Consider the following 18496-nt stretch of genomic DNA (forward strand, 5'->3'; position numbering starts at 1 on the left):
TGCTTTATATATACTGGCAGGCCTCGCACCGCTTTGTATATACTGGCAGGCCTCACACCGCTTTGTATATACTGGCAGGCCTCACACCGCTTTGTATATACTGGCAGGCCTCACACCGCTTTATATATACTGGCAGGCCTCACACCGCTTTATATATACTGGCAAGCCTCGCACTGCTTTATATATACTGGCAGGCCTCACACCGCTTTATATATACTGGCAGGCCTCACACCGCTTTGTATATACTGGCAGGCCTCACACCGCTTTCTATATACTGGCAGGCCTCACACCGCTTTCTATATACTGGCAGGCCTCACACCGCTTTATATATAATGGCAAGCCTCGCACTGCTTTATATATACTGGCAGGCCTCGCACTGCTTCATACAGTTGAAGTCGGAAGTTTACATACAGGTTGGAGTCATTAACTAGTTTTTCAACCACTCCACAAATTTCTTGTTAACAAACTATAGTTTTGGTAAGTCGGTTAGGACAAGTCATTTTTCCAGCAATTGTTTACAGACAGTGACGTATAAGTGAAATAATCTATCACAATTCCAGTGGGTCAGAGGATTACATACACTAAGTTGACTGTGCCTCGAAACAGCTTGGAAAATTCCAGAAAATGATGTCATGGCTTTAGAAGCTTCTGATAGGCTAATTGACATAATTTGAGTCAATTGGATGTATTTCAAGGCCTACCTTCAAACTCAGTGACTCTTTGCTTGACATCTTGGGAAAATATAAAGAAATCAGCAAAGACCTCAAATTGTAGACCTCCACAAGTCTGGTTCATCCTTGGGAGCAATTTCCAAACGCCTGAAGGTACCACGTTCATCTGTACAAACAAAAGTACGCAAGTATAAACACCATGGGACCACGCAGTCCTCATACCGTTCAGTATGGAGACGCGTTCTGTCTCCTAGAGATGAATGTACTTTGGTGAGAAAAGTGCAAATCCCAGAACAGCAGCAAAGGACCTTGTGAAGATGCTGGAATAAACAGGTACAAAGGTATCTATATCCACAGTAAAACAAGTCCTATATCGACATAACCTGAAAGGCCGCTCAGCAAAGAAGAAGCCACTGCTCCAAAACCGGCATAAAAAAGCCAGACTACGGTTTGCAACTGCACATGGGGACAAAGATAGTACTTTTTGGAGGAATGTACTCTGGTCTGATGAAACAAAAATAGAACTGTTTGGCCATAATGACCATCGTTATGTTTGGAGGAAAAAGGGAGAGGCTTGCTAGCCGAAAAAACACCATCCCAACCGTGAAGCACGGGGGTGGCAGCATCATGTTGTGGGGGTGCTTTACTGCAGGAGGGACTGGTGCACTTCACAAAATAGATGGCACGAAAATTATGTGGATAAATTGAAGCAACATCTCAGGAAGTTAAAGCTTGGTCGCAAATGGGTCTTCCAGATGGACAAAGACCCCAAGCATACTTCCAAAGTTGTGGCAAAATGGCTTAAGGACAAAGTCAAGGTATTTGAGTGTCCATCAAAACCCTGACCTCAATCCCACAGAAAAATTGAGGGCAGAACTGAAAAAGCGTGTACGAGCAAGGAGGCCTACAAACCTGACTCAGTTACACCAGCTCTGTCAGGAGGAATGGGCCAAAATTCTCCCAACTTATTGTGGGAAGCTTGTGGAAGGCTACCCGAAACGTTTGACCCAAGTTAAACAATTTAAAGGCAATGCTACCAAATACTAATTGGGTGTATGTAAACTTCTGACCCACTGGGAATATGATGAAAGAAATAAAAAGCAGAAATAAATCTCTTATTCTGACATTTCACATTCTTACAATAAAGTGGTGATCCTAACTGACCTAAGACAGAATTTTAGCTAGGATTAAATGTCAGGAATTGTGAAACTTAGTTCAAATGTATTTGAACTAAGGTATGTAAACTTCTGACTTCAACTGTATATACTGGCATGTAGATGAGGGGATTGACAGTTAAGGGAAAAGTAGAGTTGGTGTTGGCAAGCATTTTCCATCTAAGAGAGCCGGTGAGGAGAAACATTAAGGTTAGCTGGTTAAAACACGTTAAAAACATAACTAATAACTGGGAAATGATCCATTAAAAAACATCTAAAAACTGAGTTGGGAATTGACAACACACCATCAAACAGTTTGTTGTGTGAAGTTCCACAAGTGTGAAGTTCCACAAAAAGAATAGAAGGAAACTATGAAGGTTCAAATAGAAAGAAAAAGGTCTGTAATCCCTTTGGTCTCAGAGCGGAGACACAATTGGCTGTTCAGGTAAAGTGATGCACATTTCTGACTGGTCAGCATCAAATCACTAGTCTTTGCAGCACCGGTTACCATGGCAATTCCTAAAAATACTTCTTTAGAAGAGGTGTCAATGGAGACCTGAAGATGGCAAGTTAAAAGAACAGGAAGTGTTCAAGGAATCAAGATGTGTGCGTGTTGGAAACCTCTAACCGTCTCAGTCCCTCCTGGCAGTGGATGGTACTCATTTATCCAAATCATCAACCCCCATGTCTCCTGTGTCTGTTTGGGAGTGTGCGGATAGAGCAGAAGTAGGGCCTCTGCGTCTGGGGGCTCCACAGGTTCCAAGGGTAAGGTCACTTATGTCTTATGGGAGTCTGGAGTGAGGGGTCCGGGGGTGTTGGTCCCATCCAGACTGTGTGTGGGGATATGGAAATGAGGGGTGAGCACTGAGGGGAACTGAAAGAGAACACAAGAGAACACAGAACAACTTCAATGGGTCATATAGAGCAGAATTTGGGTCAAAAATAGAAGATACAGTATAGAGCAGAGACACAGAGACAGAACAGGCTCGAGCAGGAACCAACGAGGACAGAAAGCGTGATGAGAGAAAGACACTGAAGTGCAGAAAGGGATGAGAGAGGATTGCGATGAGAGAGAGGGGTGTGTTCTGACCTGGAACAGGGTGTGTGCTCCCTGCTGGCGGCGGGTGGCAGGGCTGAGGGGAGCCACCGGACTGAGCGTGCTCCAGAAGTGGATGTTAGACAGCAGTGGACTGGGGGTCAGCAACAGAGTGGGCGTCTGTAAACACACACACACACACTAGTAGTTAGGAGAAAGACAGAAACAATGTCAGGAAAAAAACTTAAAACATACTCAAATTGCCATTTGGGAATATCTCAAAATTATCACCAATTGGTACAAAAATATTCTCAATGCTGAAATTAGAGCTGTAAGTGATAGTATTTTAATTGAAAACAACATTCTCTTTTGTATCCATAATGGAGGTTTTGATTGTTTACCAGCAGCCCAAGGCAAAGCCAACCCAGATGAGAAGCTGGCCAGGGGCTGGCTCCAACGGAGCCATCTCATGACCGCAGTAGCATAGATGTTAACCCACAGAGGGAAAATCTGAGAGAATAATGAGACCATTGTCAGGTCCTGCTGATATAATCTAATATTATGATCACAACAGGAACATGTGGTCAAACGACCAACATCCCATTGACAGGCCAAAGGAATGACAACAGCTGTTGTCTTGGCATATCAGTTCAGTCAGAGAGGAAGTGTGTTCAATAAAACTACAACACTGCTGCCATCTGCTGGGGAAAAACTATCAATGACCTTTGTTTACATGTCACCTCATCCCTAATCGTAAATGTATCTTCTCCTAATCAAGAATACATCTTAAACAATACTGTGAGTGTGGAGTGTAAAGATTGTGGAAGAATGTGTGTGTGTGTGTCTCACCTGTAGCAGTGCTGGCGTGAGAGAGGCGGTGGGTAGTGAGGGGCTGTAGAGGTTCATAGGTGAAAGGTCAGAGGCAGTGACCACCAGTGTAGGAGTGGAAAGCTCCAGGACTTTAGGAGGCTTGCGGGCCTTGCCCCCTGTGATATGGCCACTCACACACACTGGAGACAAACTCATCTCCCTATTCCCTCCCTTGTCCCCGTTTCCTCCACATACCTCACCACTTGACACATGGCCAGAACTCTGCACCTGACAGAGAAAGGGAGAGAGAATGAGGAAGCACACAGTCAGTTGAATCACAGAAAGCAAAAACATGAATGATAAATCCATCTTCATGTTGAGTAATCTACATCTCAGTGGATTGGACAAAGATGGACTCCATGTCGCAGAAGGTGTGTGTGCACATTATTCTTACCGCCTGTATCTGAATCTCTGTAGGTTGGGAGGAGATGGACTCGATGTCACTGTCAATCACCAGCTCCTGGGTGGAGTCCGGCACCATGCTGGGGGAGGGACTCCGAGAGGGCAACTTTGATAAACTGAAACTATGCAGGATTCGAAGATTCGAGGATTCCAAGGTCTTGGCTTGCTCAAACGCGTACACAGCCTGAGGCAGGAGGGTGGAGTGTGTCCTCACTACATCATCTATGGGAGGCGGGACTTGGAGAGGGTACAATGGCGGATTGGATGTTTCTATAGTAACCTGAGGTGGTGGAGGGCTTCTCTTGGGAGGGGTGGTCCCAAACTTGATGACTGACGGCGATGGCATTGGCTGAGAGGGTGGGTCTTGGGCCCGGGTATTGGACTTCCTGTCGGCCATCTTGTCTCCGGGGTTCTCCATCTTGATGGACTTGAACAGCTGCCGTCCATTTTGCAGCGAGGTGAGGGTGAACGAGGTGTACAGACCAGAGTGGATGTAGTCATTACGGTTGGACGGCTTAGTACTGGACCCCCGTGTCGCTGTCACACCTTCACTCCTGTCCCCACCCTCATCATCTCTGGATGTGTTGTCCCCCCTCTCTGAGAGGGGCAGGCCACCCCCTACACCCCCCTCCCCATCGGGCCGAACAGAGGCATCCCCTTTCAGAATGTCTGGGTATGAGACAAAGCGGTACACAAACTTCTGCCCGTTCACCTTCTTAATGATGTTCTACAGGAGAAAACAAGGAGAGGGATGTTACATTGTGGAGAAAAACTAGACAGCTGAACGAAAGACAGACAGACACTCTCCTCCCTTTGACTGTCTTTTCTCCCTCTCTTACAAAAACAGCCCACAGAGTAACTTCTGCGTGGGAATGTTCCATCCTTCCTGTCTGTGCCAAACAAACAGCCAATCAGGCCTGTCGTGCTCGGTCTTCAGCTAAACACAACTCCCCACCCCACCCACTGACAGATGCAGACTGTCTTTAGGCCAAACCACAGAGAGAGTGGGCAAGATACACAGCAACCGAGCAGTACTCTGAAGGACTGGTGCTGGGTGGTGACATGTCACAGGAGTGCTTAACCACAAAGAATTCCTTGCCCACAGCTCTACCCAGCCTAGCACTAAACTAAACCTAGGGCCCTATAAAATCCGCAATGCTGAGAACGCGAACGGAATCTAGACACTAAAATAGAATTCAACAGTATTCAAAAAATGTACTGAACTTACAAGGAAATCAACTAAATGTATTGAACTTATAACTTCCTGAAGAGGCAACGCGGGAATGCCTGTGTGCGTGTTTGTCTACCACTGTGTAGCTGTTAGCGATGATGCTAATGATAACAGTCTACTGATAGGTGGAAAGGCATTCCCAAAAACCTTCTATTAAATGTTAACTACAAAGTAACCTATGCCTACATAGCAGAATTATTATTTGCATCAACCCAGTTGCGATTTATTTAGCAAACATATATGCGCTACAGAAACACTGCCAACCAAACAAGTCTCTTGCTGGTGTGTACATGAATTAAAGGGTATCTACACCCAAAAATGAAAATGTCTTAGTGGTCTCCTTATGTGGTTTAAGCATTGTTGTAAACTTAGAACACCCAACTTTGTTGTTTTTCTATTTAAAAAGTGTGATTGAGAAGTCAGAAACCTGGACAAATCTGAAACTAAACGGAAAAATAAAACCGATTTTATAGGGCTCTATGAACCCTGGCCTCATTTTCTCAACTTGCCTCATCGATGGGCCCCTTGTCTATGCTAATGTGAGGTGTGTGTACCTTGTCATAGTAGTATCTCAGGGCTCTGCTAAGCTTGTCGTAGTTCATGTTGGGTTTGTTCTTCCTGGCGCCCCACAGCTTGGCCACCTCCTCCGCCTGCAGCAGCTTGAACTCGCCCTCCTCATTGGTCCAGCAGATCAGCTGATCATTGGTGGGGTCCAATAGGAGCTGGAGCAAGAACTGCCACAGGGTCACAGAGCTGTCCATGCTCCCCGCTACAGAGAAAAAGAGAGGGGATGAAGAAGACAGATAAGACATGCAGTGTCACCAACAGACAGTTATCAAACTGTTCAACTGCGACTACTCATAGCCTGATAGAGACCCCAATTCAGAATCTGCAGCCTCAGTCAACAAGCCTAACATACCTGCCTTTTTCTGCACTCAACGCGAAAGCAAAAAATTATAATTGGCACCAATGCTATCAGACAGCAATATAAGTGCCAGCATTTTCTAATCATCTAATAATACATTTCTGTTTGGAATTCAAGGTGATTTGAAGATCGGTGATTAAGCACAGCCTAGTGCCTTGGTCAGGCCTTTCATCTCAAACGTCCTTAAAACAGCGTTTTTTTTATTCAATCAGTCGTAACGACGACAAGCCGTTTTCTAAAAAACATTTGGAGAAATGCTGTACACATTCCGTCATTTGCTCCAAGACCTCTCCATCACGGTTGACAACTCCACGATGTCCCCCTCCCAGAGTGCAAATAACCTTGGCGTGACCCTGGACAATAGCCTGTCGTTCTCTACAAACATCAATGCAGTGACTCACTCCTGCAGGTTCATGAGTTCGACTCTAACTCACACGAGCAGAGCCATTTCCAGGCTCTTTTCATCTCCCTACTAGACTACTGCAACTCGCTGTTGGCTGGGCTCCCTGCTTGTGCCATTAAACCCCTGCAACTTATCCAGAACACTGCAGCCCGCCTGGTGTTCCACCTTCTCAAGTTCTCCCATGTCAACCTGCTCCTCCACTGGCATCCAGTCGAAGCTCGCATCCACTACAAGACCTTGAACACTTGATGTGCCCCAGCCCACCGAAACATTTTTGACTTGTAGAGGTGCAGATGACACTTGGAGGACAACAAAGGAGCAGGGAGCTTTGTGCTGTAGTCCTCAGCTGTGAACTTGGCAGTGAGCGAACACACAGGTTTTGAGAGGAGCGCTCTACTGTATAAATGTCATATATAGGAAGTAAGGGGGATGCTACTCCAGTCCAGGCCCATTAAATGGCAAGGTGGAGCCCACACCTATCCTGTCCCTTAAGATACCACAGGGATAGGGACAGGATTAGGTTTGTTTTCAAACTCAGGAACAACATTACATTTTCAAATGAAAAGTAATTGACAAGGAAAGCTCAAAACTGATTTAAATTGATTGGGCCTATAAATGCTAAACAGGAAAATTATACTACATTAATCTACGTAAAAAAAAAAAAAAAATCAATTTGTAACTGGCCTATCTGGCATCGATATGAGTCAGAAACAGTTATTCTTGTTTCATAATTGACAAAAAAAAGTCAGTCTTTTTTACATATTATTGGAGGACCAAAAAAAGCCTATACCGATTAAATCAGCAAATTTCATATATATATATAATGACAATTACAACAGTACTGAATGAACACTTATTTTAACTTAATATGTCAATAAAATCCATTTAGTCTCAAATAATGAAACATGTTCAATTTGGTTTAAATAATGCAAAAACAAAGTGTTGGAGAATAAAGTAAAAGTGCAATATGTGCCATGTAAAAAAAGCTAACGTTTAAGTTCCTTGCTCAGAACATGAGAACATATGAAAGCTGGTGGTTCCTTTTAACATGAGTCTTCAATATTCAAGAAGTAAGAAGTTTTAGAAGTTTTAGGTAAGAAGTTTTAGGTTGTAGTTATTATAGGACTATTTCTCTCTTTATCATTTGTATTTCATATACCTTTGACTATTGGATGTTCTAATAGGTACTTTAGTATTGCCAGCCTAATCTCGGGAGTTGAAAAGCTTGAAGTCATAAACAGTGCAATGCTTGAAGCATTGCGAAGAGCTGCTGGCAAACGCAGTAAAGTGCTGTTTGAATGAATGCCTGCTGCTGCCTACCATCGCTCAGTCAGACTGCTCTATCAAATCATAGACTTAATTAAAATATAGTAACACACAGAAATACGAGCCTTAGGTCACGAATATGGTCAAATCCGGAAACTATCATTGTGGCATCCACAAGTCTAAATATTGTTGTTACATTGCACAACCTTCAATGTTGTGTCATAATTACGTAAGATTCTGGCAAATTAGTTCGCAACGAGCCATGCGGCCCAAAATGTTGCATGTACCCTGACACTGCGTGCAATGAACGCAAGAGAAGTGACAATTTCCCTAGTTTAATATTGCCTACTAACATGAATTTATCTTAACTAAATATGCAGGTTTAAAACAATATACTTCGGTGTATTGATTTTAAGAAAGGCATTGATGTTTATGGTTAGGTACATTCGTGCCACGATTGCGCTTTTGTTAAATCATCCCCCATTTGGCGAAGTCTTTGTTTGGAAGAAATGGTCTCCACACAGTTCACAACGAGCTAGGCTGCCCAAACTGCTGCATATACCCTGACTCTGTTGCACAGAACGCAAGATAAGTGACAATTTCCCTAGTTAACTTCTTTAGGGGGTGTGGGGCAGTAGCGTCCCACCTGGCCAACATCTAGTGAAATTGCAGAGCGCCAAATTCAAAAACAGAAATACTCATTATAAAAATTCATAAAACATACAAGTGTTGTACATCGGTTTAAAGATTAACGTCTTGTTAATCCAACCACGGTGTCAGATTTCAAAAAGGCTTTAACAGTAAAACGCATACCATGCGAGTTACCAGCAAAGTAGAGGAGTTACAAGTCAGAAATAGCGATAAAATTAATCACTTACCTTTGATGATCTTCATATGGTTGCACTCACAAAACTCCCATTTACTCAATAAATGTTTGTTTTGTTCGATAAAGTCCCTCTTTTTATCCAAAAACCTCTGCTTTGATTGCGTGTTTTGTTCATTAATCCACGGGCTCAAAGGCAGTCACAACAGGCAGACAAAAAATCTGAAAAGTATTAGTAAAGTTCGTAGAAACATGTCAAACGATGTTTATAATCAACCCTCAGGTTGTTTTTAGTCATAATAATGAATAATATTTCAACCGGACAAAAGCTTCGTCAATATAAAAGGAAAACAAGGCACGCTCTCGGTCATGCACATGAAAAACCTCTGGGACACTGCATTGTCCACTCATTCAGAGTGGTCTGACTCCCTAATTTTTCAGAATACAAGCCTGAAACAATTTCTAAAGACTGTTGACATCTAGTGGAAGCCATAGGAAGTGCAAATCGAGTCCTACGTCAATGGAATCTGTATAGGCAGTAAATGGAAAACTAAAAACATTTTTAAAATCCCACTTCCTGGATGGATTTTCTCAGGTTTTCACCTGCCACTTCAGTTCTGTTGGACTCACAGACATTATTTTAACAGTTTTAGAAACTTTGGAGTGTTTTCTATTCAAATCTACGAATTATATGCATATCCCAGCTTCTGGGCCTGAGTAGCAGGCAGTTTACTTTGGGCACGCTTTTCACCCGGAGGTGAAAATAGTGCCCCCTACCCTATTGAGGTTTAAATAAATTCATGTTAGCAGGCAATATTAACAAAATATGCAGGTTTAAAAATATATACTTGTGTATTGATTTTAAGAAAGGCGTTGGATGTTTATGGTTAGGTACACATTGGTGCAACGACAGTGCTTTTTTCACGAATGTGCTTGTTAAAAATCACCCGTTTGGCGAAGTAAGCTGTGATTCAATGATAAATTAACAGGCACCACATTGATTATATGCAACGCAGGACAAGCTAGATAAACTACTAATATCATCAACCATGTGTAGTTAACTAGTGATTATGTTAAGATTGATTGTTTTTTATAAGATACGTTTAATGCTAGCTAGCACCTTACCGTGGCTCTTTGCTGCACTCGCATAACAGGTAATCAGCCTGCCACGCAGTCTCCTCATGGAGTGCAATGTAATCGGCCATGATCTGTGTCCAAAAATGCAGATTACCGATTGTTATGAAAACTTGAAATCGTCCCTAATTAATCGGCCATTTCGATTAATAGGTCGACCTCTAGTTGATAGTACATGTCAAAGCAAAAACCAAGCCGTGAGGTTGAAGGAAGTGTCCGTAGAGCTCCGAGACAGGATTGTGTCGAGGCACAGATCTGGGGAAGGGTACTAAAAAATGTCTGCAGCATTGAAGGTCCACAAGAACACAGAGGCCTCCATCATTCTTAAAGGGAGTAGTTTGGAACCACCAAGACTCTTCCTAAAGCTGGCCGCCCGTCCAAACTGTGCCATTCGGGTAAAAATGGGCCTTGGTCAGGGAGATGACCGAGAACCTGATGGTCACTCTGACACAGCTCCAGAGTTCCTCTGTGGGAGAACACCACTCCTCCAATCAGGCTTTTATGGTAGAGTGGCCAGACAGATGCCACTCCTCAGTAAAAGGCATGACAGCCCACATGGAGTTTGCCAAAAGGCACCCAAAAGACTCTCAGACCATGAGTAACAGAATCCTCAGGTCTGATGAAACCAAGACTGAACTATTTGGCCTGAATGCCAAGTGTCACATCTGGAGGAAACCAGGCACCATCCCTACGGTGAAGCATGGTGGTGGCAGCATCATGCTGTGGCAATGTTTTTCAGCGGCAGGGACTGGGAGACGAGCCAGGATCGATGGAAAGATGAACAAAGTAAAGTACAAAGAGATCCTTGATGAAAACCTGCTCCAGAGCGCTCAGGACCTCAGACTGGGGCGAAGATTCACCTTCCAACAGGCCAACAACCCTAAGCACACAGGCAAGACAATGCAGGAGTGGCTTCGGGACAAGTCTCGGAATGTCCTTGAGTTGCCCAGCCAGAGCCCGGACTTGAAACTGATCTAACATCTCTGGAGAGACCTGAAAATAGCTGTGCAGCGATGCTCCTCATCCAACCTGACAGAGCTTTAGAGGATCTGCAGAGAAGAATGGGAGAAACTCCACAAATATAGGTGTTGCAAGCTTGTAGCGCCATACCCAAGAAGACTAGAGGCTGTTGCCAATGGGGCTTTAACAAAGTACTGAGTATTCAGAAATGCTATCAGATCCCCAAATGAGTACATTTATAGTAGCAGTCTAAAGTTTGGACACACCTACTCATTCAAGGGTTTTTCTTTATTTTTATTTTTTTACAATTTTCTACATTGTAGAATAATAGTGAAGACCTCAAAACTATGGAATACTGTAGTAACAAAAAGTGTTAAATCAAAATATATTTTAAATTTGAGATTATGTATGTACGTACATTTGAAGTCAGAAGTTTATGTACACCTTAGCCAAATACATTTAAACTCAGTTTCACCATTTCTGACATTTAATCCAAGTAAAAATTCCCTGTCTTAGGTCAGTTAGGATCACCACTTTATTTTAATTATGTGAAATGTCAGAATAATAGAGAGAATGATTTATTTCACATTCACAGTGGGTCAGAAGTTTACATACATTAAATTAGTATTTGGTAGCATTGCCTTTAAAAATTGTTTAAACTTGGGTCAAATGTTTCAGGTAGCCTTCCACAAGCTTCCCACAATAAGTTGGGTGAATTTTGGCCCATTCCTCCTGACAGAGCTGGTGTAACTGAGTCAGGTTTGTTGGCCTCCTTGCTCGCACAAGCTTTTTCAGTTCTGACTACAAATGTTCTGTAGGATTGAGGTCAGGGCTTTGTGATGGCCAATCCAATACCTTGACTTCGTTGTCTTTAAGACATTTTGCCTCAACTTTGGAAGTATGCTTGGTGTCATTGTCCATTTGGAAGACCAATTTGCGACCAAGCTTTATCTTCCTGACTGATGTTTTGAGATGTGGCTTCAATAAATCCAGCAAAGCACCCCCAAATCATGATGCTGCCACCCCCGTGCTTCACGGTTGGGATGGTGTTCTTCGGCTTGCTAGCCTCCCCTTTTTTTCTCTAAACATAATGATGGTCATTATGGCCAAACAGTTCTATTTTTGTTTCATCAGACCAGAGGACATTTCTCCAAAAAGTACGATCTTTGTCCCCATGTGCAGTTGCAAACCGTAGTCCGGTTTTGGAGCAGTGGCTTTGTTCTTGCTGAGCGGCCTCGGTACATCCGAACATCACACCTGCAGGACAGATACAGGATGGCAACAACAACCGCCCGAGTTACACCAGGAATGCACAATCCATCCATCAGTGCTCAGACTGTCCGCAATAGGCCGAGAGAGGCTGGACTGAGAGAATGTAGGCCTGTTGTAAGGCAGATCCTCACCAGACATCACCGGCAACAACGTCACCTATGGGCACAAACCCACCGTCGCTGGACCAGACAGGGCTGGCAAAAAGTTATCTTCACTGACGAGTCACGGTTTTATCTCACCAGGGGTAATGGTCGGATTCGCATTTATTGTCGAAGGAATGAGCGTTACACCGAGGCCTGTACTCTAGAGCGGGATCGATTTGGAGGTTGAGGGTCCGTTATGGTCTGGGGCGGTGTGTCACAGCATCATCAGACTGAGCTTGTTGTCATTGCAGGCAATCTCAACGCTGTGCGTTACAGGAAAGACATCCTCCTTCCTCATGTGGTACTCTTCCTGCAGGCTCATCCTGACATGGCCCTCCAGCATGACAATGTCACCAGCCATACTGCTCGTTATGTGCGTGATTTCCTGCAAGACAGGAATGTCAGTGTTCTGCCATGGCCAGCGAAGAGCCTAGATCTCAATCCCATTGAGCACGTCTGGGACCTGTTGGATCAGAGGGTGAGGGCTAGGGCCATTCCCCCCAGAAATATCTGGGAACTTGCAGGTGCCTTGGTGGAAGAGTGGGGTAACATCTCACAGTAAGAACTGGCAAATCTGGTGCAGTCCATGAGGAGGAGATGCACTGCCGTACTTAATGCGGCACACCAGATACCGGTGACCACACCAGATACCGACTGTTACTTTTGGTTTTGACCCCCCCTTGTTCAGGGACACAATTTCTGTTAGCCACATGTCTGTGGAACTTGTTCAGTTTATGTCTCAGTTGTTGAATCTTATGTTCATACAAATATTTACACGTTAAGTTTGCGGAAAATAAATGCAGTTGACAGTGGGAGGACGTTTCTTTTTTTGTTGAGTTTAGCATTAGTTCCTTTCACCTCTATAGTGGCATCCAGCTTAAGCAAGGCCCAGCTCCACTTGTTTAACAAGCAACACCTCATTTTCACCCCCCCCCCCCACCCCACCCCACCTTTTCTCATCGGATCTACACGAATCATGAAGGTCACCTATTTTGGATTCAAAATGGCGAATTTTGTCAAAGGATGACTAGCTTGTAACCCAGCAAAATACTATGCCATTAAAGCTCAAACTACGCTAAACAGCACTGTCACAATAACCATGTATTCTTTGCAGCATAAGAGTGGACATTATGGGCATAGTTTTAGTTTGACTGTTTATTGGCCTAACATGCTGACCACACCACTCGCGTTGCAAAATAAAATGTACACATACATGTTATTCAATCATTGCCCCCAAACTCCTCGTGAGCATCTGCATGCCCAGGCCCTGAAACAGAAATTGCTTATATTTGTGATGCTCAACGCGCTGCATATCGGGCCTCTCCCATCTCCTCATTGGTTTTTAGGAGCATATACCCACGTGGGTGATTGAAAGATGAACTTAGGTCCACACTCCGGTAGGTTGTAGTAATGCTGTAAAGTTGGTTGCCAACCGCCTTATAAAGTCCAAAGAAGAAAGGCGCCTTAAGGGAGGAGAGATGACAAGAAACACATTTGGTTTACCGTTTTATATGTGGATTAATTGTCGGAGTTAAGGACCTTGTGCATTTCAGGTAAAATAACAACACAATGTTTACTTGGGATCCAGAGTGGCGCAGCAGTCTAATGCACTGCATCTCAGTGCAAGAGGCATCACTACAGTCCCTGGTTCGAATTGAGGCTGAATCACATCTGACCGTGATTGGGAGTCCCATAGGGCAGCGCACAATTGGCCCAGCATCGTCCGGGTTTGGCCGTCATTGTAAATAAGAATTTGTTCTTAACTGACTTGGCTAGTTAAATAAAGGTTCAATAAAAATACAAAAATTATATACCAGGACAAATTAGTTAGCAACAGCAAGCTAGCTAAATTGCCATACATGTGTAATGCTTTTTGACCTGTCCCCAAATTAATACAATTGGTTCTGAGTTTGTTTTGATATTTCTACCTGTGTCATGATTGCTTCTGGTGTGGGTGAACAAAATCAACATTCACGCGCGTCCAGTTCGGTCAGCATGTGGAACGAACTGCAAAAAATCACTGAAGCTGGAGACTCATATCTCACTCACTAGCTTTAAGCACCAGCTGTCAGAGCAGCTCACAGATCACTGCACCTGTACATAGCCCATCTGTAAACAGCCCATCTATCTACCTCATCCCCATACTGTATTTATTTATCTTGTTCCTTTGCACCCCAGTATCTCTACTTGCACATTCATCTTCTGCACATCTACTATTCCAGTGTTTAATTGCTATATTGTAATTACTTCACCACCATGGCCTATTTATTTCCTTATCTCCCTTATCTTACCTCATTTGCACTCACTGTATATAGACTTTTGTTTTATTTTTTTATACTGTATTATTGACTGTAGGTTTTGTTCATTCCATGTGTAACTCTGTTGTTGTATGTGTCGAATTGCTGTGCTTTATCTTGGTCAGGTCGCAGTTGCAAATGAGAACTTGTTCTCAACTAGCCTACCTGGTAAAATGTTTATTTTAATTTTAAATGTGTCATAAATACCAAAAAGCCTCTTACATCAGAACTGATAATGAGTATACATTTGTTGCACTCTGCATATATATTTTTTATTCAAGCAAGCAGGCCAGATCAGGTTGTGTAATGAACACTACCTACAGTGTGTGTGTGTGTGTGTGTGTGTGTGTGTGTGTGTGTGTAAGAGGCTTAGATGAAAAGTAAATCTGCCCTGACTCATCTATCCCTGACACACCCCCACTCACAATCCGTCTCATTCTCACGGTGTAAAACGGTACAGACTGGCTCACAGTGAGGCCACCAAGGGACACAAGATTATAGATATGATTAGAGCGTTTCTGATTATGTAACGAGGACGAAACAGCACTCAGCTAGGACCCACAGAGCAAAGAGCACAGACAGTGATGTCACTTGTAATATATGTTGCAGTTAAGTTGTCGTTTGGCCACCCAAACAATATCATAATATTATATAACAAAAATCACTAAGATATGGTGTAAAAATGTGATGCATAGTTAGCAGTTAGAAAAAAGTAATGTCAACAACTAACTGTTGGCTAGCTTTAAATCACAGACTCTGTGAAATGGCCATGTTGTAACGTTAGCTAACAGTTAACGCTAGCTGCACGAAATCAACCACTTGTTAGCTTGCCAAATGCTGATATTTTGGCTAGCTATGCATTTACCTAGATTGCAGCTAGTGCAATTACTTATATCATTAATTTCCCTACGTTGTCACATATCTTACAGTTTAGAGCAACTAGCTATCTAGGTTAACTGCAGTAGCTTACCTTACTAGTCGAGCTCGTTGAAAATTTGAGACACCCAGAAGTGTCGATACAACTCCCAAAACATGACAGAAAATGAGCTTGCTAGCTGAGTAGCAAATGGCTATCTAGTACGCCCTTTAAGTGAAAACTATAAAATTGCCATTTACATTTTTGGAAGGGAAAAATGTGTGCTAATCTTTAAGAACAGGAAATTAAACGCATGCTGAGATCACTTCCCCTTGTTTGCGTTCCATATGCGGGTTGTTTTCGGTCCCCGCTGTGGTTTTGAAGTGTCGTCGCGCCAACCACTTTTACTTTCAGCTACATTTGTCTCGACAAAAATGTTTACAACGATGCTTCACTTTTGCTGTTGACCGAAAAACACGTTACATGTTACATTATAATCTAATATCACAAGTTACATTGTAACAGGCAAGTTTGCAAAGACTTGACTGTTGTTGTCATGCCTCTGCTATGCTCGTCGCGAGAAGCATTCGCGCGTGGGAGGCATGGTGAGAAATATTGCGGCAACAGCTTCTTCTTCTTCTTTGTGTGAATTTCCGGGAGACTATATGCTGTGTTGCTTATTGTTGCATTCGCAGGTCGGAGTGCGGATTGCACGTTTAGGTCCCCCCCCAAAAGGGAATGGGAAAATCTTTCAATTGCACCTCCATCTAACCCTGCACCATCTAACCCTTACAAGCATTTCCTAGATCCTCACCAAACTGCAGATGTCACAAACAACAGGAATAGTATTTTTCATTTGATCTACCTCTACACTCAACACTAGCCCACTGATCACCCTGTTGAACAGCGCCCTGTTCCAGTGAGAAAGCACGCCACAGTTTGATCCCCGAGCTCAACAAGACAGACAGGGTATGCTCAGTCTCTCAATTGCCACTGGGTCTACATCTCACCAAACTGCAGGTGTCACAAACACGAGACATAGTTTCTTTATTTGATCTACCTCTACACTCAACACTACTGATCACCCCGTTGAACGGCACCCTGTTCCAGTGAGCAAAGCATGCCACAAATTGAGCCCCAAGCCAAGTGATGTGAAGCACTCGCTTCCTCTGGGCGAGGATGCACAAAATAATCTAAACAATTCCACTTCTTAAAACTTTCACAGATTTAACCATTCCCAGTTTGTCCTTTACCCAGCTTGACACAACATATGGGTTGGGCAAAATGCAGGAATCCACTCTTTACAAAAATCTCACTTCCACTGGTCCAACATCTTCTCCGGTAGGATTCACAGGGAAAATATTGGAAGTCTCTACCACACCTGTCGCCACAGGTAGGCCCCCTTCATCCTGGTCTGGCTCAACCTCAGAGCTCTCACCACTGCCGACCGACTCCATTTCGAGATCCTCAAGGTTCTCAAGAGAGCATGAAGAACTAAAGGTAAGTTTAAATGGTTTGTATTCAGGAGACAAAAGTACATACTCAGGAGTCGAAGGTGTGTACTCAGCAGACCAAGTTCTGAACTTAGCTTCATTCTTACGCTTTTGTGTCATCGCACCTCTTCCAGAAAAACCTTTACATTTTCTAGCTAGCTAGTTATGGCTCCATGCATTTGATTTCCTCAAATTTTACCCATATCTAGCTAACTATCTGGTTGTCTTCAGAGAAAGCTATGAACGAGACTACAGACACAAACTCACTTCCCTTGCAGCAACCGGGTGTGCCCAAATTAGCGCTGAAGGCTATTCGTTTTTTATGGGGGTTTTTTCTTCGTTTTTTTTTACAAGTTGTAAATTTGTGTTATGTCATTTATTTAATAATTGTGCATTCACAACAATATTTGTAATTTCGTAAATACCAGCATATGACTGGGTAAATACAAATTGTTGATACAAAATCGTATTTACAACTTAACAACTGGTAATTACCACTTTCCCACTTGGTTATGAACAAAGCATAAAAAAAGCTTATTTATTTCAGCCTTTCAGGTGTCCCCGTTATCCAGAAACACGAATCCAGGGGAGCCACATGTTCTGTTATAAAATAATAGGTTATAATAGGCTCTTTTCTGTTTGATAAGTGAATCTGACATGTAAAATGTGTTTATGCTTACATATGCTTTTGACAGTACAATGACAGTACTAAAAGGTCAGAGGTCAAACTAAATTCTGGACAACCTGCTCAACAAATACCCCATCTGACCATAGTGTGGCATCCTGGCACCAAATATTGATTTTATCGATCATCAGGTTTTCAAATGGGGAAAGAATGTACCCAATGTACTCAGTGTCTACTGTCCAGAGATGGATTGTATGCTGCCCCAGGAAAAGAAAAGGCTTTTTCTGTACCGTGGAGGTATCTGGGGTGTGGTATTCGAGTGTCTAACTCATACCTCTATTGATCAGATGCTTCAGTGGCTGTGGTGAACTTAAATTCAGCTACTTCCATGTCGTCGATATGTTTCATTATCACAAACTAGCCCCAAACAAAGTATACGGTCATAACAAGCATAATGTATGTAAAGGGAACTTGTATGAGACACAGTAATATAGGCTAGTATATTAGGTATATTATACCAAAACGGTGTAATTAATGTAATACTTTAGTAATGTTATGTTAGTTTAGCTAAGTCTGCGAGAGTGTGTTACCTGTGCAGTTCACAGTATTGAGGGCACTAGATGAATAATTATTAATAGAATAGTCATGCCAGATTGGAATTGCTGCATGACTGTACCCACGGATATTTACCAGATCAACAAAAAAATACTAGTTTACTATAGAATACTACAGTACCTACTGTAGAATTCTTTAGTAAACTGTAGAATCCTATACTCTACACTGTAGTATCCCTCGATCGTGTAGTGCTTACTGTAGGCTTTTGTAGTATACTGTAGAAAACTTTACTACAACACTATACTATCCCTTGATCAAGTGTAATACTTACTTGAGAATTTTCTAGTATACTATGGTAGAAAGAATATACCTATGGTGCC

The 18496-nt window shown here is 42.9% G+C and overlaps 1 protein-coding gene across 3 annotated transcripts; it reads right to left on the reverse strand.

The window, feature by feature from the left end:
- Nucleotides 1–1824: 1824 nt before the first annotated feature.
- LOC112218204 (ETS domain-containing protein Elk-4) lies at nucleotides 1825–16068 on the reverse strand. Of its 3 annotated transcripts, XR_006078717.1 has the most exons (7): nucleotides 15558–16068; nucleotides 5919–6133; nucleotides 4126–4860; nucleotides 3711–3959; nucleotides 3263–3371; nucleotides 2916–3041; nucleotides 1825–2699 (listed from the first exon to the last, which is right to left on the reverse strand). XR_006078717.1 is itself a non-coding variant. In XM_024378832.2 (6 exons), exons 2-6 carry the CDS (start codon nucleotides 6123–6125, stop codon nucleotides 2601–2603), a joined length of 1410 nt encoding a protein of 469 aa, XP_024234600.1. In that variant the 5' UTR covers nucleotides 6126–6133; nucleotides 15558–16067; the 3' UTR covers nucleotides 1825–2600. The 3 variants fall into 3 exon arrangements, 2 of the variants coding, with proteins under 2 accessions (XP_024234600.1, XP_024234593.1); XM_024378832.2 differs by lacking the exon at nucleotides 3263–3371 and having other exon boundaries at nucleotides 3711–3953; nucleotides 15558–16067; XM_024378825.2 differs by lacking the exon at nucleotides 3263–3371 and having other exon boundaries at nucleotides 15558–16066.
- Between the last annotated feature and the right edge of the window lie 2428 nt (nucleotides 16069–18496).

The sequence above is a fragment of the Oncorhynchus tshawytscha genome, linkage group LG02, assembly GCF_018296145.1.
Source record: "Oncorhynchus tshawytscha isolate Ot180627B linkage group LG02, Otsh_v2.0, whole genome shotgun sequence".
Lineage (NCBI taxonomy): Eukaryota > Metazoa > Chordata > Actinopteri > Salmoniformes > Salmonidae > Oncorhynchus > Oncorhynchus tshawytscha.